Here is a 17,056-nt window from a genome sequence, read left to right as displayed (position 1 = left end):
ACCTCACGGCGGGGGCGTGGCTGAGACAAGGGGGCGCGCCGAGTTCTGGGCGTGGCGAGCGCTGCCCCGTCCCCGGCGTTCCCGCGGCTTCCCAGAGCCAGGAGGCTAAGATTTCGCAGAGGGTGGGGTACGTTGTGTCGACGTCCGTCTGTGCTGGAAGATGGGAGGACTTCGTGAAGCAGCGAGGATGGCCGGGAGAGAAGGAGGGCTGATTTCTGGGCGGTGCTAACTCTGGGCGGGGACGCGGTCACCATCAAGGCTTCCAGCGGAGGCTAGGGTGGCCACGTCCCGCTCCTCGAAAGTGTAGGGTCCGTCCCGGGTTTGCTATCCTCAGAGCCCCCAAACATGTCCGAGGTGAAGAACCGGAAGAAGTCGGGGCCCAAGGGAGCCCCCGCGGATCCCGGGAAGCGCAGCGAGGGCGAGAAGAGCCCAGAGTCCCGGGACAATGGAGGTGGGGGCTGGGTGGACCCCCGGACTGGCGTGAGCCTCCTGTCACTGGGCATGTGCCTGGGCCTGGCCTGGTAAGTGGACGCTAGGCTGTACGGGCCCCTTGTCCGGCCTCCCGTGGTCGCCCTGCTCTGGTCGTGGTCCCGCCCCGGGCCCACCCGGCTTGGCATCCTCTAATCTCCACCCTCACCACCAGGCTGGCGGCTTCTGTTTCCCTGCCTCGACCTCCAAGAAGGGACACCCCAACTTATTTTTCTTCTTTCGCTCTTTTCCTGTAACTCCTTTTACCTTTATACTAGTAACTCGCCCCGTTTGCTGAACTGGAGTTGAGGCTAAGATCTGGAACGAGTCAGCCATTTCTTAAGAGATGCAGATTCGACCAAACTTTAAAGTGCCTACGACATGTCGGAAGCTTTCCCGTTTTTATAACCCGCTATTTCCAGTCCGCTGTGCATTTGTCCGGGAGAAATTTGCCCCACCCCATAAATGCCTAAAGGCAACACTTTGCAACCTTAAAAGGGTTAATTATGATCTCAAAGCAACAAACGTTAATGATTATATCAAAGTTTGGAGGATTTCTTATATTTTGATACATGTGCATGCGTGTATGAATTTAGTCTGTTCCTAAGCTACAGATTGAATGTGAGTACTGGGGCGCTACAAAAACATAGAACTTGTGACAAGACGTTTTTTAAATTAGACTTTCCCTCCATTTTGCACTGATTTTAAAGTACTTAGAAGGATAGTTCTTCATCTTCAAAATTGAATTCTATAAGGGACCCTGTACATCCTCTAGTCTAGAACATTTTTTATGCTAGTAAATTTTGAATAATACTTAGTGGTGACTCTCATTCTGAGTTGAACTTAAAAGACTTGTTACAATAATGTAAAGTGTTGATTATTAAATGTCCTCTTCAAAGATATATGTTGTTATTTTACTAATGTTATTTTTGTTTATGGAACATGTTAATCTTGATCTTAAAAGAATAAGTGTACTGAATTTACTATTTTGAATAAACTACTCTTATGTCTTAAAATGCATGACCTTCTTTAGGTGAGTTAAACCTATTTATATTGGAAAAGTTATTCAGTCATAGAGCTTAGTATCCTCAAAGATATATGTTGCTTTTCCTTAAAACCTAAGACAACTGGTTATAGTTACTGAATTTGTTATCATTAATGATTAAACATAATCATTAATGATTATGTTTAATGTTTGCATAATGATTAATGATTAAACATAATCATTAATTATGCAAAGATGCATATTCATGTGAGATAAATTATATCACAAAATGTTTAGCTTTCCAAAAATTTAGTTACTATCCTGGGAAAAAGCACTAATAGTAATCTGTTGACATAGAAATGTCCAAAACTGTAGAGAATTTTTATTAATAGTTTATTTGAACCAAAACTGATGACAGTTGCCGGGAAGCCAAATGTAAAATGCTCCAGAGAATAATGGCTTTGGTCTCTCAGAACACTGGAATTGTAATAAAGCCATGGAGATTTTTACCTCTAGAACACATGCTTCAGCATCTAAAGGTCAGTTTGTCAGATATTGAATGCTTACTATGCTGACACTGTACATAATCGTTAAAATACAACATTGAAATATACGTGCCTATCAACACATTTCTTTACACTTAAATTAAATTGGGAGGGGGAGTTTAAACCCTTCCACTGCCCAAGGAGGATTTGAAGAGATCACTGTCTCTGTGTCTTCAGGCCTTGTTTAGAGAGTAAGTAAAGATAATGTGTAACAGATAAAGTCCTGATTTGTCAGTTTAACAAAAAGACATTGGAGATAACAGTTGCCCGAAACTAGGTGGCTTTGAGTGTTAGTTTGCAGACTTTGTTTATAAACTCTTAATGAAATTTTTCAGATAAGAGGATTGGAGAAATTCCATTTTCAAAAAGTTTAAGTTGTGAAATTACTGAACAAGTCACAAATATTTTACTAGTTTATTTAAAAACATAAATTGAAAACCAGGAGTTCCATTGTAAAAAACGTAAGTTCTGGAAATTTCAACAGATTCTAAATTGCCTTTATAAGAGTTTCTCATCACATTTGAGATAATTATGTATAAGAAGACAAAAGCTCTTTAAACAATCAGGTAACTCACTTTTTATTATCTAACACACTTTATAAATCATTTATACAGTAGAAGTGTGGCTAACCCCATTTTTCAGCATTTTGTTGTTGGTAATGGAGTTTTATCTAAGACAGAGTTATTCTTTAAATGTCCTGCTTTTTAAAAATGGAACATAGTGTTTTTCAGAACATTCAGTATTACGCTAAAAATTAAGGTGTAGTACGAAACTGGGCTACCTGGTTTACTGACTCCAGTGGTGGCCCTGGAGCTTCTTTTCTTGCCAAAGTTCCATTATAACAACTTTTGTCATTTGCCTCTTTTTCATCGTGTTGAAACAGCCAGAGAACCTCCTGTAATATATTAGCCCTCAATCAGCTGTCTGCCACCATCTAAAATTCCTAAAGGAGCTATGCAGAGGCAACACTCCAAGGGAATGCACAGTTTAATACCACCAGGCCCTGAACCCGCGGGAGGTCTGTAGAAGGCAGTGGATTATGAAGTCAAAAGGATTCCTTTTGTAAACCCTACTATGGCAGCCAACTAACTTGGTTCCTTTTCTCCTACACCCAAGCCTTCAAGACCTTTACTTATATGATAATGGGAAGAGACCCCAAAACAGGACAAGAAAATGGTTGTCTTATGAGTGGTCTCATCCATTCATTGTATTGCATCCTTCATTTGCTATAAACCCATCCCCGGTTTCAAAGGGGCACAGACAGGCCTGGAGCTTCTATCAACCACCATAGGCTTGTCAGAGGATGGCAGAGCAGCTGACAAAACGGTCTGAAAGAAAAGGCAGGGCGCTTAAAGAAGAGCAGCTGAGGTGTGACACTCTAGGCACTGTCTTGGAGCTTTGTAAACAAGAGCCTGTTTATCTGTACAACAACCCTGCAAACTAAGTGGTAGTATCCCCTCTTTACAGGTGAGAAAACTGTGGCAAAGATAAGTTAACTAACTTGCCCAAGGTGGTTTCACACAGAATAAATGGCAGAACCAAAGTCAAAGTTGCCCAGCTCAACCAGTATGATATGCTGCCTCCTCTTTGATATTAATCCAAGAAGAGGCAGGGTCCTAGGAATAGGAATCCTTGCTCCAGAACTACTTACAGCTCTTTTCTTTCTTCAACTACAAGCTGCAGCCCCAATTCTTTGTCTCATCTAAATTAGGGAAGATGAGTGTGAAGAGGCTTTGAGTTACTGTTGAAATATGCCTCCAACATAGAAAAAAGGAAACGAAGCACCTTGGGTGCTAATCTGGATGCCTGTTTTAAAAATTAGTTTTTCAGAATTGAAGCCACCTCCTCTCTTCATACATTTTTGGCTCCTAGAAAATCTTCCTCCTTAATGTTACAGAGTTAATATTTTTTTAAGATTTTATTTATTTATTTTCAGAGAGAGGGGAAAGGAGAGAGAAAAGGAGGGAGGGAAACATCGATGTGCGAGAGATACATAGATCAGTTGCCTCTCGCACGCCCCAAACCAGGGATCGCAACCCAGGCATGTGCCCCAACTGGGAATCGAACCAACGACCTTTTGGTTCTCAGACCAGCACTCAATCCACTGAGCCACACCAATCAGTGTATAAATGTTTATTCAAATAAACTAATAAAAGCTGCCACTACCCATACCAGAATTTATGTTGTCTTTACCAGAACTGTGTATAAAATTTTAAAATTCAGACTTAAATAGATTTGAATTAGGTGATAGTGATTTTTCTTTTCTTTTCCAGGTTTGTATTTCAGCAGGTGGAAAAGTTTGCAAAGGTGGAAAACCAATACCAGTTATTGAAAATAGAAACCAATGAATTCCAAGGACTTCGAAGTAAAATCAGTTTAATTTCAGAAAAGGTAATTATTAACTGACTTATTTGGGAAGATTTTTCCCATTTGTCTTCACCACCATCACCATTCTGCCCCAGTTCATAAATTCTTTCTTCCTACCTTTTCGACAATACTGTTTCAACTCTCATTAGTCTCCCTATGTCTTTACATTCTCCCTTCAATCCAATTTAGACTTAAGTTATATTTCAAAAGGACAGGGATTTTTTTTTTACTATAATGTTATTGTTACTGTTTAAAAAAACCAGTGTGCTTATATTGAAGTGACCTCAGTTTTCTATTTATATATCAAGTGTCTAAATAGAGCACTGAAAATATGATTGATCTTTAGATATAAAATTAGAGTAGGAAACGCATTTGTTGGACAAAAATTCATCAGTGTTTTGTTTCTCTTCTTTCCACTTGGTAAGCATATGTACGTTGCATATAAGACTCACTAACCTAAAAATAAATGATTTTGTAACCCAATGAAAATTATTACCCATGTCTTTGTTGTGTTTCTTCAAGCTGCGAATGCAGATGCATTATTTCTGAGATTCTTAGAAATGTGAGACAAAAAATGTTACCTACTGCGCTTCTCAGGAGAGGGTCTGCTGTAATCACTAGGGCATCCTGTGGGCCTTGCCTGGCTACTAGGGACCAAGCTGTCGTCGGGAAGCCTGTCTTACTGGTTCATTTGTTCACCCACTAAATCTTTACTCATGTCGTTAGGTAGACAGGACTTGTGATTGGCACCAGGGCGAGCAAGGATGTTATAAAAATAAATGTAAATGAAATAGAGGGTCTCAGTTCCTGCAGCCACCTGCACAGGGTGAGCATATGCTCCCTCAGAAGATAAAGACCCCGGATGAAAATGCCGTATCCCCTTAAACATGCCAGCGGATCGAATGTGAGCGTAGGGGCCTCTGGGAAGGAGCCGCAAGAATCGATATTTTGACCTAGGGCTCAAGTTGGACTCTGATTATAATTGTTGGGGACCCTCTAATCAGAAGGAACATAATGATTTAAAAAATCCAGGAGACAGAAACTTCATGAGCTTAAAAGCTATTGAAAACAAATTTTGAAGAAAGGTTACCTTTTTAAATGAAAATTTTGGTAGCAATTAAAATGCTTTTTTTTTCCTTAAAACTTTATTTATTTATTTTTTGACAGGGGAAAGGAAGGAGAAAGAGAGGGAGAGAAACATCAATGTGTGGTTGCCTCTTGAGTGCCTCGATTAGGGGCCTGGCCCACAACCCAGGCGTGTGCCCTGACTGCGAATCCAACTGGACCCTTTGGCTTATAGTGCAGCACTCAGTCCACCGAGCCACAGCAGCCAGGGCTAAAATGCTTTATGAAGTAGATGTTTCAAATATCATAGGATCCAAAAAATATTCAATCTTTGCATAGCTCTTTCTCTCTACTCTGCCTGAGGAATAGTTTAACGAGAGCTGCCGTGTCACAAAGCCGACCCTAATGGGCAGCACAGTGCAGCAGGAAGGGCAAACAGGGAGGCGTGGGCTCCCATCGCAACCGCATCACCTTGGGAAAAATCACTTCAACTTCTCTTGGCCTCCATTTCCTTGTTCATTAAGTAAGAATAACAAGTTTTTTTATAAAGATCAGATGAGATAAAATATATATGTAAACTATGAACACTTCAAGCAGTAATAAATTTAAGGTATTAACTCTTTTCTTAAAAATGAAAAACTTCTAGAATATATGACAGTCCATAAATGCTAACTATTGTATACTAGTCACTCTATACAGGATGGGGCGAAAGTGGGTTTGTAGTTGTGAGTACACAAAACAGCTTGTTCTTGTATTAGTATTTATTAATTATTGTATTATTTTCAAGATGAACAACTGTAAACTTACTCTTCCCCTACCTTGTATTTGAAGATTAAATCTTGAGACCTTGTCTTGCGAAGTTCACCTTCTCAACCTTTGGAGCCTACTGCCTCAGGTTATACTCCCACGAGCAGCCCAGACTGGGGTTACCTTAGGTGAAGATAAGCTTGCCTCTTCAAAATGCTGCTAATAAGACAACTAAACCTAAAAGTACTACCAGTGTGCACGTATTTCTCCTAATTGCTTTCTAAAGGAATTTGTGTTAGGGCTACATGTGCACATTAAAAATAATTTGTAAAGAAGGTCTCAGCGTTGTCTTATTGTACTGTCTCACATTTGTTCCCAGCTGTCACCTGGAACTGCTTCAGGTACAGTTGGGGTGGACCCAGAAGGTTTATGGCCATTTTTCTTCTTAAACATCAACAAACATGTTCTTTATACCCCAAGATACAGGGACTACAAAAATGCATAAGACATGGTCTCTTCCCCTAAAGAATTTGGAAGCCCTCCTGCCTTTACCTGGCTAACTCATCAGTCTGGTAAAGGGTCGGATTTCAGAGTCACTCTTCAGCCTTTCCTCACTGACCCCAGAGTCGGACCTCACCTCCAAGCATCCATTCTCCCGAGCTAATTCTGTCATGACTCGAATCATAACCTATTGCGACCTTTTTGTCATTGTTAATTTGTCTCTTTTACTGATCTTTAGGACAAACACGGTGTCTCTTACGTTTATATCCCTACTGCCTAATAATGAAACAGAGGACACTTAATAAGTCCTACTGGAACTCTAGAATATGTGATGTAAAAGGTCCAAGGCACTATCTCCCTTAACCCAATTGTGAAGCCAGGGACTATACTACATCTGTATTTTTATACCCATTGTCTAGAACAGGACTGGCACACAGTGAACACTCAAGAATTCTTGAATTATATGTGCTCAGTGCCGAGCAGATGGCAAATGCACAATACGGTGTGTGCTGTAGGAGGTCAAACTGTCAGGCTGGGGCCACGGCAGAACGCTGCACTGACAAGCTGAGGTCTGACCTGAGCCTGGAAAGAAGGACAGAACTTAGCGAAGCAAAGAGGAGGGAAGACGAGCATAGAGAGAGGTTATAGAATTTGGGACTCGATCCTAGAAGTATTAGGAAACGTGGGCTTTTTCATGTTGTACTGTGATGTACACAGCAGTTTCTAAAAGCTTAATCTGGCTGTAGTGTGTAGAATAATTTAGGGGAAGTAACTAAAGCAGATATTAAATAATGCTTCTAGAATATTTTACTTGATCATGGAAGTTTTGTTTGGGTGCCCCATGTCAGTGCTTCCATAGTTCTTCCCCTGTCATAGAGACTTGGCTTTCACCCCAGTTACACTATGCTTTTGAAGGGCGGAACTGTGTCTTGTGCGTTATTGCCTTCAACACAAGGCTTCAAACACTTGATAAAATAATGCTCATTTCTAGGCCTTCCTGTGTCTCTAAGGCTGTTATCTATGTGAGTGTAGACTAAGAGAGGTCTGCAACTTGGCCCATGTATGTTCCAGACATATATTGGAACATGCCAGGAGCTCACCATAATTTGCAGCTACTTAGAATACTTTACTATTTGACGTAAGTTGTCTCACTAAACTTTTTTTTAATTCATTTTGCCTTTGTGATATCTGATTCTGTTAATAAGTTTTGTAGCTACTTACAGTTTCTAAAAAAGCCAACTAACCATATAAATGACAACTAAATTACTTTCCATTGGAGTGAAAAAAGAAAGAAATGTGATATACTTCAGGTTCCTTTAGCATTATTTTTCACTCGAATACCCCTCCATGATAATATGCCAACATTTAGGATTATAAATTCAGGTGTGTATTTTTCTGCTATAGTGCTAATCTACTAACTGGTTTGAGTATTTTAAAATAGCATTAAGTAATAAATGTATTTGTCAGCATGGTTCTGATATACTTGGTATTTTAGACATCTTCAGAATTTGAACTTGGCACATGCTTGTTAAAGTGTGTTTCCCTAATATAAAAGTTATTAAGTAGCCTTGGGAATTGTTTTGTGTTATAAATGCAGCTTGAGTCTACCGAAAGTATCCTGCAGGAAGCTACATCATCCGTGTCCTTGGTGACCCAGTTTGAGCAGGAAGTGTCCAGCCTCCAGCGTATCATGCATGACATTCAAAATAGTGAAGAGATTGTCACTCAAAAGATGGAAAGCCTTAATGAGAAATTCCAAAATGTTACAAATTTCTGGAAGAGAAGCCTAGAAGAAATGAATGTTAATACAGACATTTTCAAGTCAGAATCAAAGCATATACATTCTCAAGTTACTCTCCAAATTAACTCAGCTGAACAAGGAATAAAATTGCTCACTGAGAGGCTAAAAGAATTAGAAGACAGCACGCTCAGAAATATTAGAACAGTGAAAAGACAAGAAGAGGAGGATCTTCTGCGAGTCGAGGAGCAGCTGGGCTCTGATACAAAAGCAGTTGAAAAGCTAGAAGAGGAACAGCATGCTCTCTTTGCCAGAGATGAAGACCTGACTAACAAGCTTTCCAGCTACGAACCCAATGTGGAAGAATGCGTGACACATTTGCCAACCATAGAAAGTGCAATTCGCTCTGTTCTCAAAGTTTCTCAGGACCTGATAGGGACAGAAAAGAAAATGGAAGATTTAACTACTCAGATGTTTAATATGGAAGAGGATATGCTGAAAGCAATATCTGAGATCATGGAGATGCAGAAAACCCTTGAAGGACTTCAGTACGATAACAGCATATTAAAGATGCAAAATGAACTGGATGTTCTGAAAGGAAAGGTTCATGACTTTATAGGACATTCAAGTACAAGAGAAAAGGGAGCTTTAGATGAACGTAATCTGGAAAATAAAGGCATCAATAGTGATTTCTAAATGCACTGCATTTATTCTGATGAACCGTATCACTGTGCGTAAATTGATGGGTCCCATGCTTTGGCGTCGTGTGATGATGTGATCTCACGTCGTCCTACGTTGTAGGACAAGAAGTGAGATGGCCACACAAATGGATTGTCCCGATGAGCAAAGCTTATCTCTTTAAGCAATAAAACTTATTTTATTTTAGCCATTTTAAATAGAAATATTTTTAAAATACATATTCCTCTACTTTTTAAGAAGCAATATACTTAATATTTTAAATGCTTTTCTAATAATTAATAGTCCTCATCATGAATTGCACCTATCAGACCCAAATATATTTATGTCTCTAGGAGCTAATGAGGATTACCTCCTTACTAACTGACCCCAGTTTGCTATTTTTCAAACCTTATATCCCTTGTACTTGTTCTACCTTTTCTGTCACCCGAAAAGGTGACCTGACCTGATCTTTCTGTCAGGTTGGTTGGTAAAATGCCAGTCTCAGCCAGGTCTTCATTTCTTTGTAATTTACTACTGGCTGAGAATCCAGACAACAGAGTTCATAGAAATTTTGTCTAAAATAAAAGATATCATGCCCAAGGGCAAGCCTGGGGTGCTTTGCTATGAATTAATATGCACTTCTTGAAAACTGTGGAGTCTTAGAAACATTTTTTTTACTTTTTGTTAAAGTTCTAAACTGTGTTACAGACACTTGTAAGAATTTTTAAATAATAGTAAATACAAAGTGAGGTAAAAGTAGATTACAGTTGTGTGTACATGAAAGTTTATTCTTATATTATTACTTATTAATTATTGTATTATTTTCCTTGCAAGTAACTGTACGCCTACTTTTGCCCCGCCCTGTATGTTTTTACTGAAGGTTTTCCCTATGAATTAAGTGTGTATGCTTTGAAGTATGGACTTTTGGAATATCTCTGCATACAGCTTTTTTTTAAAGGTTCTGACTGTATTACAGACTCTCGAGTTTACTAGGTACGGGATCACCAGAGAAACCATACACCAAAAGCCTGTGGCCTATTTTAAAGAGGAAAAAGCAGCAAAATGAGAAAAATGAGAGCCAGCCTGCCACCTCCCTAACTCTCCAGCCTCCCCTCTTTCCACGCTTTCCCTCCTTCCCTGCTCATACCTTTAAATCTGCCTGGAACACTCCTTCCTGTCCTTGAGGGTCTTTCTCAAATGTTACCTTTCCTTAAACCTCCACCTGTGCCCCTCCCACCCCACCCCACCCCCCCGCCATGTAAAACTGTAAACTTCCAACTCCCTATCCCCTCAACAAACTTTCTGTGTAACAAATTTTATGAACTATTATCCCCAGTATAAGTTCTAGGGATGCAAGGGTTTATCTGTTCACTACTACACCCCCAAGGACCAGAATGGTGCCAGTTACCTGACAAGAGTTAATATTTGTGGATGAATGAAAGTGTCATGAATGACACTTCAGAGATGTTTGCTGGGCAGCTGACTCATGCCAAGTTTGTTAAAGTCAAGACAGGTTAAGACACTGTCCTGGCTTTTAATGCACCAGCTGGAGAACTGCACCACAAACAGAAATGTGCAACACGGGGCTGAAACTAAGGCCACGGGCAGATGTGCCAAATGCTCAGAGGATAAGACATCAGGGCTTTACCTTTCCGATGGCCAATTCAGCTTCCCCCACCTCGAAGTTCTCCAGGCTCTCCTCTGGGTTCCTGAGTGGGGGGTTAGGGTTAGGGTTAGGGTTAGGTTACTCATCCAGAGGTACGACTTCCCATCTCTCCAACTTAGGCACAGGATTTAATGAAACAAATTTAAAAGTCTCTGCTCCGCAGCCTCCACCCTCTCTCCTTTGCCCCAGGGCCACTCCCCACAGTGGGCTGAGTACACACACAAAAAAAATAAAAATGAAAGATGATGAAAATTAAGATAATTAAAAAGTCCATCATTTTAAAGAGTCTCCAAACTAATTGCCCAACCAAATTTGTTTCATATAGTGATTTTATTTTACTCAAAACTCTGTAATAGAGTCACAAGGAATAAGACATGGACATACTGATACGTGATTAAGCGGAGATCCAGCCATATTTTTTGAATAACAATAATCAGAAATCGTGCAGGGTTGGGGAAGCCCATGGGACTTTTATTGGTAAACTGATGTATCAAGAGTGTCCAAACTCGGCATCGAAAACTGAGTCAACTGCATATGGAAGTACTGTTCCTTCTTGCTTATTCTTGACATTAACCAACTGTAGTCCCGGTTTTATAATGCTATTTCAGTGGAATAGCATCAAGAACTTGAAAGCAGTCAGCTACAAAAGGCAGTTGTGGTCATGTAGTTTTACTATGTAAATCTGCACAATTTTTGAAAAATTCCAAACATGTTCTCCTATGGTAGAGAGCCATTGATCATAAAAATGGAAGTGTGCTACTATTAAAAAGTCACGGCATTAATTTCTGGAATCTTAACATTAAATTTCTTGAATTCTGAATTTCTAAGTTCATGTCTATGTGCACTGACAAAATTGTATTTGTTGCTTTTATTTTCATGCTAATAAAATAGATCATAAAGTTAGCTGGAACTTTGTTCTTTCAACCTCCATCCTGTAAGATGAGATGTGATCTCTTGTAGTCTTCACTTCCACTTTTTTTTTTCTGGCCTATCACTGTATTTGATACCTCATTATTATTATTAACTTGTATATATCATAGCAAGTTACAGAAAATAAAAGGGAAACAATGTGGCCACTGTGCTCTATAGTGGCAGTTACAAGGGAAACAAAAACCGCCCTTCTACAAGGGTTTCATGAGAGAACTATTGTGTGTGTATATGCATGTGTATATTCCCTTATGCACAGGTTTTCCTATTTAAAAATGTCATTAGAGAGTTTTAGATGTACCCAATTTATCTTCCTCTGTTTCTTACACTCATTTATTTAACAGAAATACGTGAAATTTCAAAAACTCCCCTGTGTATCAAATACTTAATTACATTGTTGATCTTTCCTTAAGGAAGATTACCATATTCTCTTTTTTTTTTTTTTTTTTTTGCATTTTTAGACAGAAGCGAAGAGAGGAAGGAAGAGAGGGAGAGAAATATCAATGTGTGGTTACCTCTCTTATGCCCCCTGCTGGGACCTGGCCTGCAACCCAGGCATGTACCTTGACTGGGAATCAAACCAGCGACCCTTTTGGTTCGCAGGCCGGTGTTCAATCCACTGAGCCACACCAGCCAGGGCAGATTGCCATATTCTAAGACACACTTTTGTATCTTTGTAATTGATAATTGATTTTATATGAATTGATTTCTGATACAGAATACTGGACTCATTTAAAAAAGAACATTTAGCACACATATAAATCACTTTTATAAAACAAACACCTACGTAATTTTCTTAAACTTAGATGTAAATTTCCAAAGTATATTTATGTTTTTATTTCTTTAAATTTTTATTAGAAGCTGTTGACTAGGCGTACTTTTATTTTTTATAATGAAAAATGTTGATTTATTCATCTGTATGGTTTCATAGAAAACTAAACTTGTAAGTTACAAAGTTAATGGCATTATTTTTAATCTCAACCTACTTGTAGACCTTTGACAGAATCTGTTACCTTTTTTTTTTTATTGATTTGAGAGAGAGGAAGGCAGAGGGAGAGAGAAAAGCATCAATTTGTTTTTCCACTTATTTATACATTCATTGGTTGATTTTTGTATGTGTCCTGGCCAAGGATCAAACCCACAACTCGTCTTATTGGGATGACTCTCTAACCTACTGGACTACCCAGCCAGGGCTGAATCTATAATCTTGATCAACACTTAATATGATCTCATTATACAATAATGATGCTGTAAATTCACCAAATGCACAAACCAAAATAAACAGACAAAAACCCCTTTTTTCTATAGCCTTACCTCATATTTGCACAGTTGGCAAAAGCTACACAAATTCACCCAGCATCTGTGTTTCAGGTTAGCTGTGAACTGTCAATGTGATACAAATCAAAACGCTCCATCCCAGCTTTACATAGCAGGGGAGGAGAGAACTAACAGCTGTCACACTGCCAGGAGGTCTCCATTCATCATTATCACACTAACAGCTCTCTGTTGAGCACCTGCTGGGTCTCAGTCATTGTGTAGGGCATTTTGCACGTCTTGTCATGAATGCTCACCACAGCTTTGCTAGACCCATTTTACAAATGAGGAAGTTGAGACTCAGCAAGATTAGGAATCTTGCAATCAAGCTGCTGGGTCTGTCCAACTCCAGTAGCTACTGACCGTACACTATTCAATGCAACCTGCTGCTGTTCAACCAGGGGAGGAAAAGAATCACAAGGACTCTGTCAGTAGAACATCCCTGAGGGTTCAAAAAGCTGGCATTCAGCCAAATGCGATGGTAGGTGATGATGCCATGTCACCATTAAACTAGACTGTAAGTCATTCAAAAGTTGTAACTGTGACCTAAAATTGTTTGGGCCTTGGGCATGAGAAGGAATTAAGGAATGCTTAAGGAAGAGTTGGGAAGCAGTGGTGGAAGAAGAACCGGAGATGGGGATCTTCTGACCTAGGCCTTGCCACTAACTGTGTGTTTTGGGCCCTTGATTTTGGGGCTGTTTTTAATTTGTAGAATGAGGGAATTGTACCAAATACTGTGATATTCCTTCCTCCTCCCTTCTCCAGCAACTGAAAAAGAAGTCACTACCATTTAGCTCATTTTGTCACTGTACAGAGGATTGATAGCACAAAAATAATAACTGGAAAATGTTGTTTCCAGTAACATTTTATACTTCCTTAAGGTTTTCCTCCTTATTCATTAGTAATACACTTAATACATCTTTTATCAAATGCTTTCCAGAGGAGCAGTGAAGTTATGGTTAAAAGTAATAAAACTTAAGTTGAATTTCAAGTTAAGCTTTTAACCAATTTAATTATTGTGGTATTATATTTTCTTATAGTGTCAGAAGTCTGAAGCTATCATGGAACAGTTGAAGTCTTTTCAAATAATTGCTCATCTAAAGCGGCTACAAGAGGAAATTTCCAAGCTGAAAGCTTGGTCCAACAAGATAACTGAAAAACAGGATACACTGAACAACAATTTGACAACTCTTTCTCAAGATATTACAAAAGTAGACCAAAATACAATTTCCATGGCGAAAGATATTGGCCTCAAGACTACAACTATAAAAACAGATATACGACGCATTTCAGGTTTAGTAACTGAGATAACATCATTGAAAGATTCTGTGCAAGAACTGGAAAATAAAATAGAAAAAGTAGAGAAAAATACAGTGAAAAACATAGGTGATCTTCTTTCAAGTAGCATTGACCGAACGGCAGTGCTCCGAAAGACAGCATCTGAAAATTCACAGAGAATTAACTCGGTTAAAAAGGTGCTGTCAGAGCTAAAGAGCGATTTCAACAAGCACACAGATAGGTTTTTAAGCTTAGAAAGTGATAGAGCTAAAGTTCTGAAGACAGTGACTTTTGCAAATGATCTAAAACCAAAGGTGTATAATCTAAAAAAGGATTTTTCCCGTTTGGAACCATTGGTAAATGATTTAACACTACGCATTGGGAGATTGGTTGCTGACTTACTACAAAGAGAGAAAGAAATTGCTTTCTTAAATGAAAAAATATCTAATTTCACCATAGTCCAAGCTGAGATTAAGAATATAAAAGATGAAATAACACACATTTCAGATATGGATTAGCTTGAAATTATTTAGATTAGATTGAAGTGACTTGATTTTTAACAGGACCTCTGCCATGTTATGAAAAGACTGACAAGTTAGAAATAATGAAATTCTGGAGTAAATACCATTTTGTACATGATTCTATTTTGAACAGTAAAAATAAAAATTTTTAAAGTGTCAAAAACTTCATTTTTCAAAATAAGCAGGCTAAAACACATACTTGAAACTTTCTTTAGCAAGAACCTTATACATCAGAGAGGGGGAGGGAGAGAGAGAGGAGTAGGGAGAAGAAGGATCTGCCAGTGTAGCTGGGAAATCTAGATGGGGCAGCCTCTGAGTCCCTGGGACTTGCCCTCACTGACTGCCAGGGAGCATACTGTACGTGGTTAGGGTCCTCCCTGCATCGTGCCATCAGGATCGGGGCTGTTGCATTCATTATCCATTTATGGAGTGCTTCATTCGTTCCCAGCACGTGTAGGAGCTCCAAGGGATACATCACGAGATAACAAGTATCCCCTGATCTTACAGAACTTAGAGCTGGCTACTAGGTTTATCAGAGCTCTGGTTGCAAGAAACAGTAATCCAAGTTATCCCATGGGGAGAATAAAGAGGATTTATTAATTTCATTATTATCCCAAGGAAAGAATTGTAATATAACCATCACTCATGGGTGCTGTACCCAGAAGGCTGGTAGCAACAGAGACAGCACTCTTCTTCCCTCAAGGGGGCCAGAGCATTGACCTCACCTGGGCACTCATTAGAAATGCAGACTCTCAGGATCCACCTCAGAGCCACTGCATCAGAATCTGCATTTGTAATAAAATCCCAAGGAAATCCGTGTGGATGTCAACATTTGAGAAAGATTGCTGTAAGATGAACTTGGAGGAGGACTATGTCCTTGTAAGTTTTTCTATAAACATATGAATTTTTTTAAAGATTAAGTCTAATATTACATGTTAGTCCTGATAATTAGTACTAAAATTGATTCACGTATTTCCAAACTGAGCCCAAAGAAAGTTTCTTCCTGCTGCTTTGATTCCCTATTATTCTCTTCTCTTGCCTGAACTGCTGTCCCACCTGAAGTTTCCCTCACAATTTTATTGCTATTTTTATTTTTAAAGATTTTTTTAAAATTTATTTTTAGAGAAAGGGGAAGGAAGGGAAAAAGAGAGGGAGAGAAACATTAGTGTGAGAGAGAAACTACACCAACAGGGGACCTGGCCCACCACCCAGGCATGTGCCCTTGCTGGGCATCAAACCAGCAACCTTTTGGTTCACAGGCCAGCACTCAATCCATAAGCCACACCAGCCAGAGCTTATTGCTTCAATTTTACTAAAGTATTGGGTGTCCATCCTATTTTCAAATAGTTTCATAGCTATCTGAAACTAGATTTTGAGTTTCTGGATAACTCAAATTCTATCTTTTTTTTAAAGAGATCCCTTTGCACCTAGCACATAGCCGAGACAGAGTAAGAGCTTGTATGTGTTTGCCTAAAACACTTAGAATCCATTATATACCGTAACTGTTACTAAATACAGCCACCATGAGCATTTGGGATATTTGAGTTTTCTTATTCCAAACTACAATGATTTTTTATGGTAATTTTCCATAATTACAGTGGCAAAAGGCAGGTTTGTTGAAGAGTTTGATTCCTGTCTGTTTTAACACAACAGAAACTACAGGGGACTCTGAAAGCAGAGATATCTAGGTTCCAGTCCTGGCTCTACCACCACTTAGTTCTGTGACCTTGGACCAATTTAGTATCTGTGAACCTTAATTTCTTCACCTGTAAATGAGAATAATAATACCTACCTTACAGGGCTGCTGTGAATATCAGCATTACCATATCTAAAGTAGCACATCTAATAAAGGGCAAAGCCATTAAATAATGTAACAGAAAGTTACATAGAATGGGACGGTTTTTGTAAACAGCTCTGTATTACAAAGGGAGATCACTGTAGTACAGTACATCCTAATGCAGTGTTTGTTCACGATGATGCTGAATGAAATGTAAATTATGTTCCATGCAATCATCATAATAAAACAATGCATTTACGACATGAAAAAATATTAAAATTTCAGTACTTAAAAATACTTACTGAATCTGAGAACTCATTTATGAGGAATATTTTTTTTTCTATCAGTGCCAATAAAATGAGGGACTCATCTTATTTGGTGCTAGGTCTACTCATTATTGAAATAATGCTTCACAAATCTATCAGTAGTTTGGTAGCCGCACTGAGAAGGGACCCCGAAATCTGGAATGTCACTAGGCT

General features: G+C 39.1%; 1 protein-coding gene across 2 annotated transcripts; it reads left to right on the top strand.

The window, feature by feature from the left end:
* The first annotated feature begins 75 nt into the window (after positions 1–75).
* On the top strand, positions 76–17,054 carry IKBIP (IKBKB interacting protein). Of its 2 annotated transcripts, none has more exons than XM_024579534.3 (3): positions 76–521; positions 4,272–4,389; positions 14,042–17,054. In XM_024579534.3, the coding sequence occupies exons 1-3, from the start codon at positions 346–348 to the stop codon at positions 14,795–14,797; spliced, it is 1,050 nt and encodes a 349-aa protein (XP_024435302.2). In that variant the 5' UTR covers positions 76–345; the 3' UTR covers positions 14,798–17,054. The 2 variants fall into 2 exon arrangements, with proteins under 2 accessions (XP_024435302.2, XP_024435301.2); XM_024579533.3 differs by lacking the exon at positions 14,042–17,054 and adding an exon at positions 8,276–9,301 and having other exon boundaries at positions 80–521.
* Positions 17,055–17,056: the final 2 nt, after the last annotated feature.

This window comes from Desmodus rotundus, chromosome 3 (genome assembly GCF_022682495.2).
Source record: "Desmodus rotundus isolate HL8 chromosome 3, HLdesRot8A.1, whole genome shotgun sequence".
Lineage (NCBI taxonomy): Eukaryota > Metazoa > Chordata > Mammalia > Chiroptera > Phyllostomidae > Desmodus > Desmodus rotundus.
The sequence above is the reverse complement of the archived record's forward strand: the minus strand, read 5'-3'. Positions and strand labels throughout refer to the sequence as shown.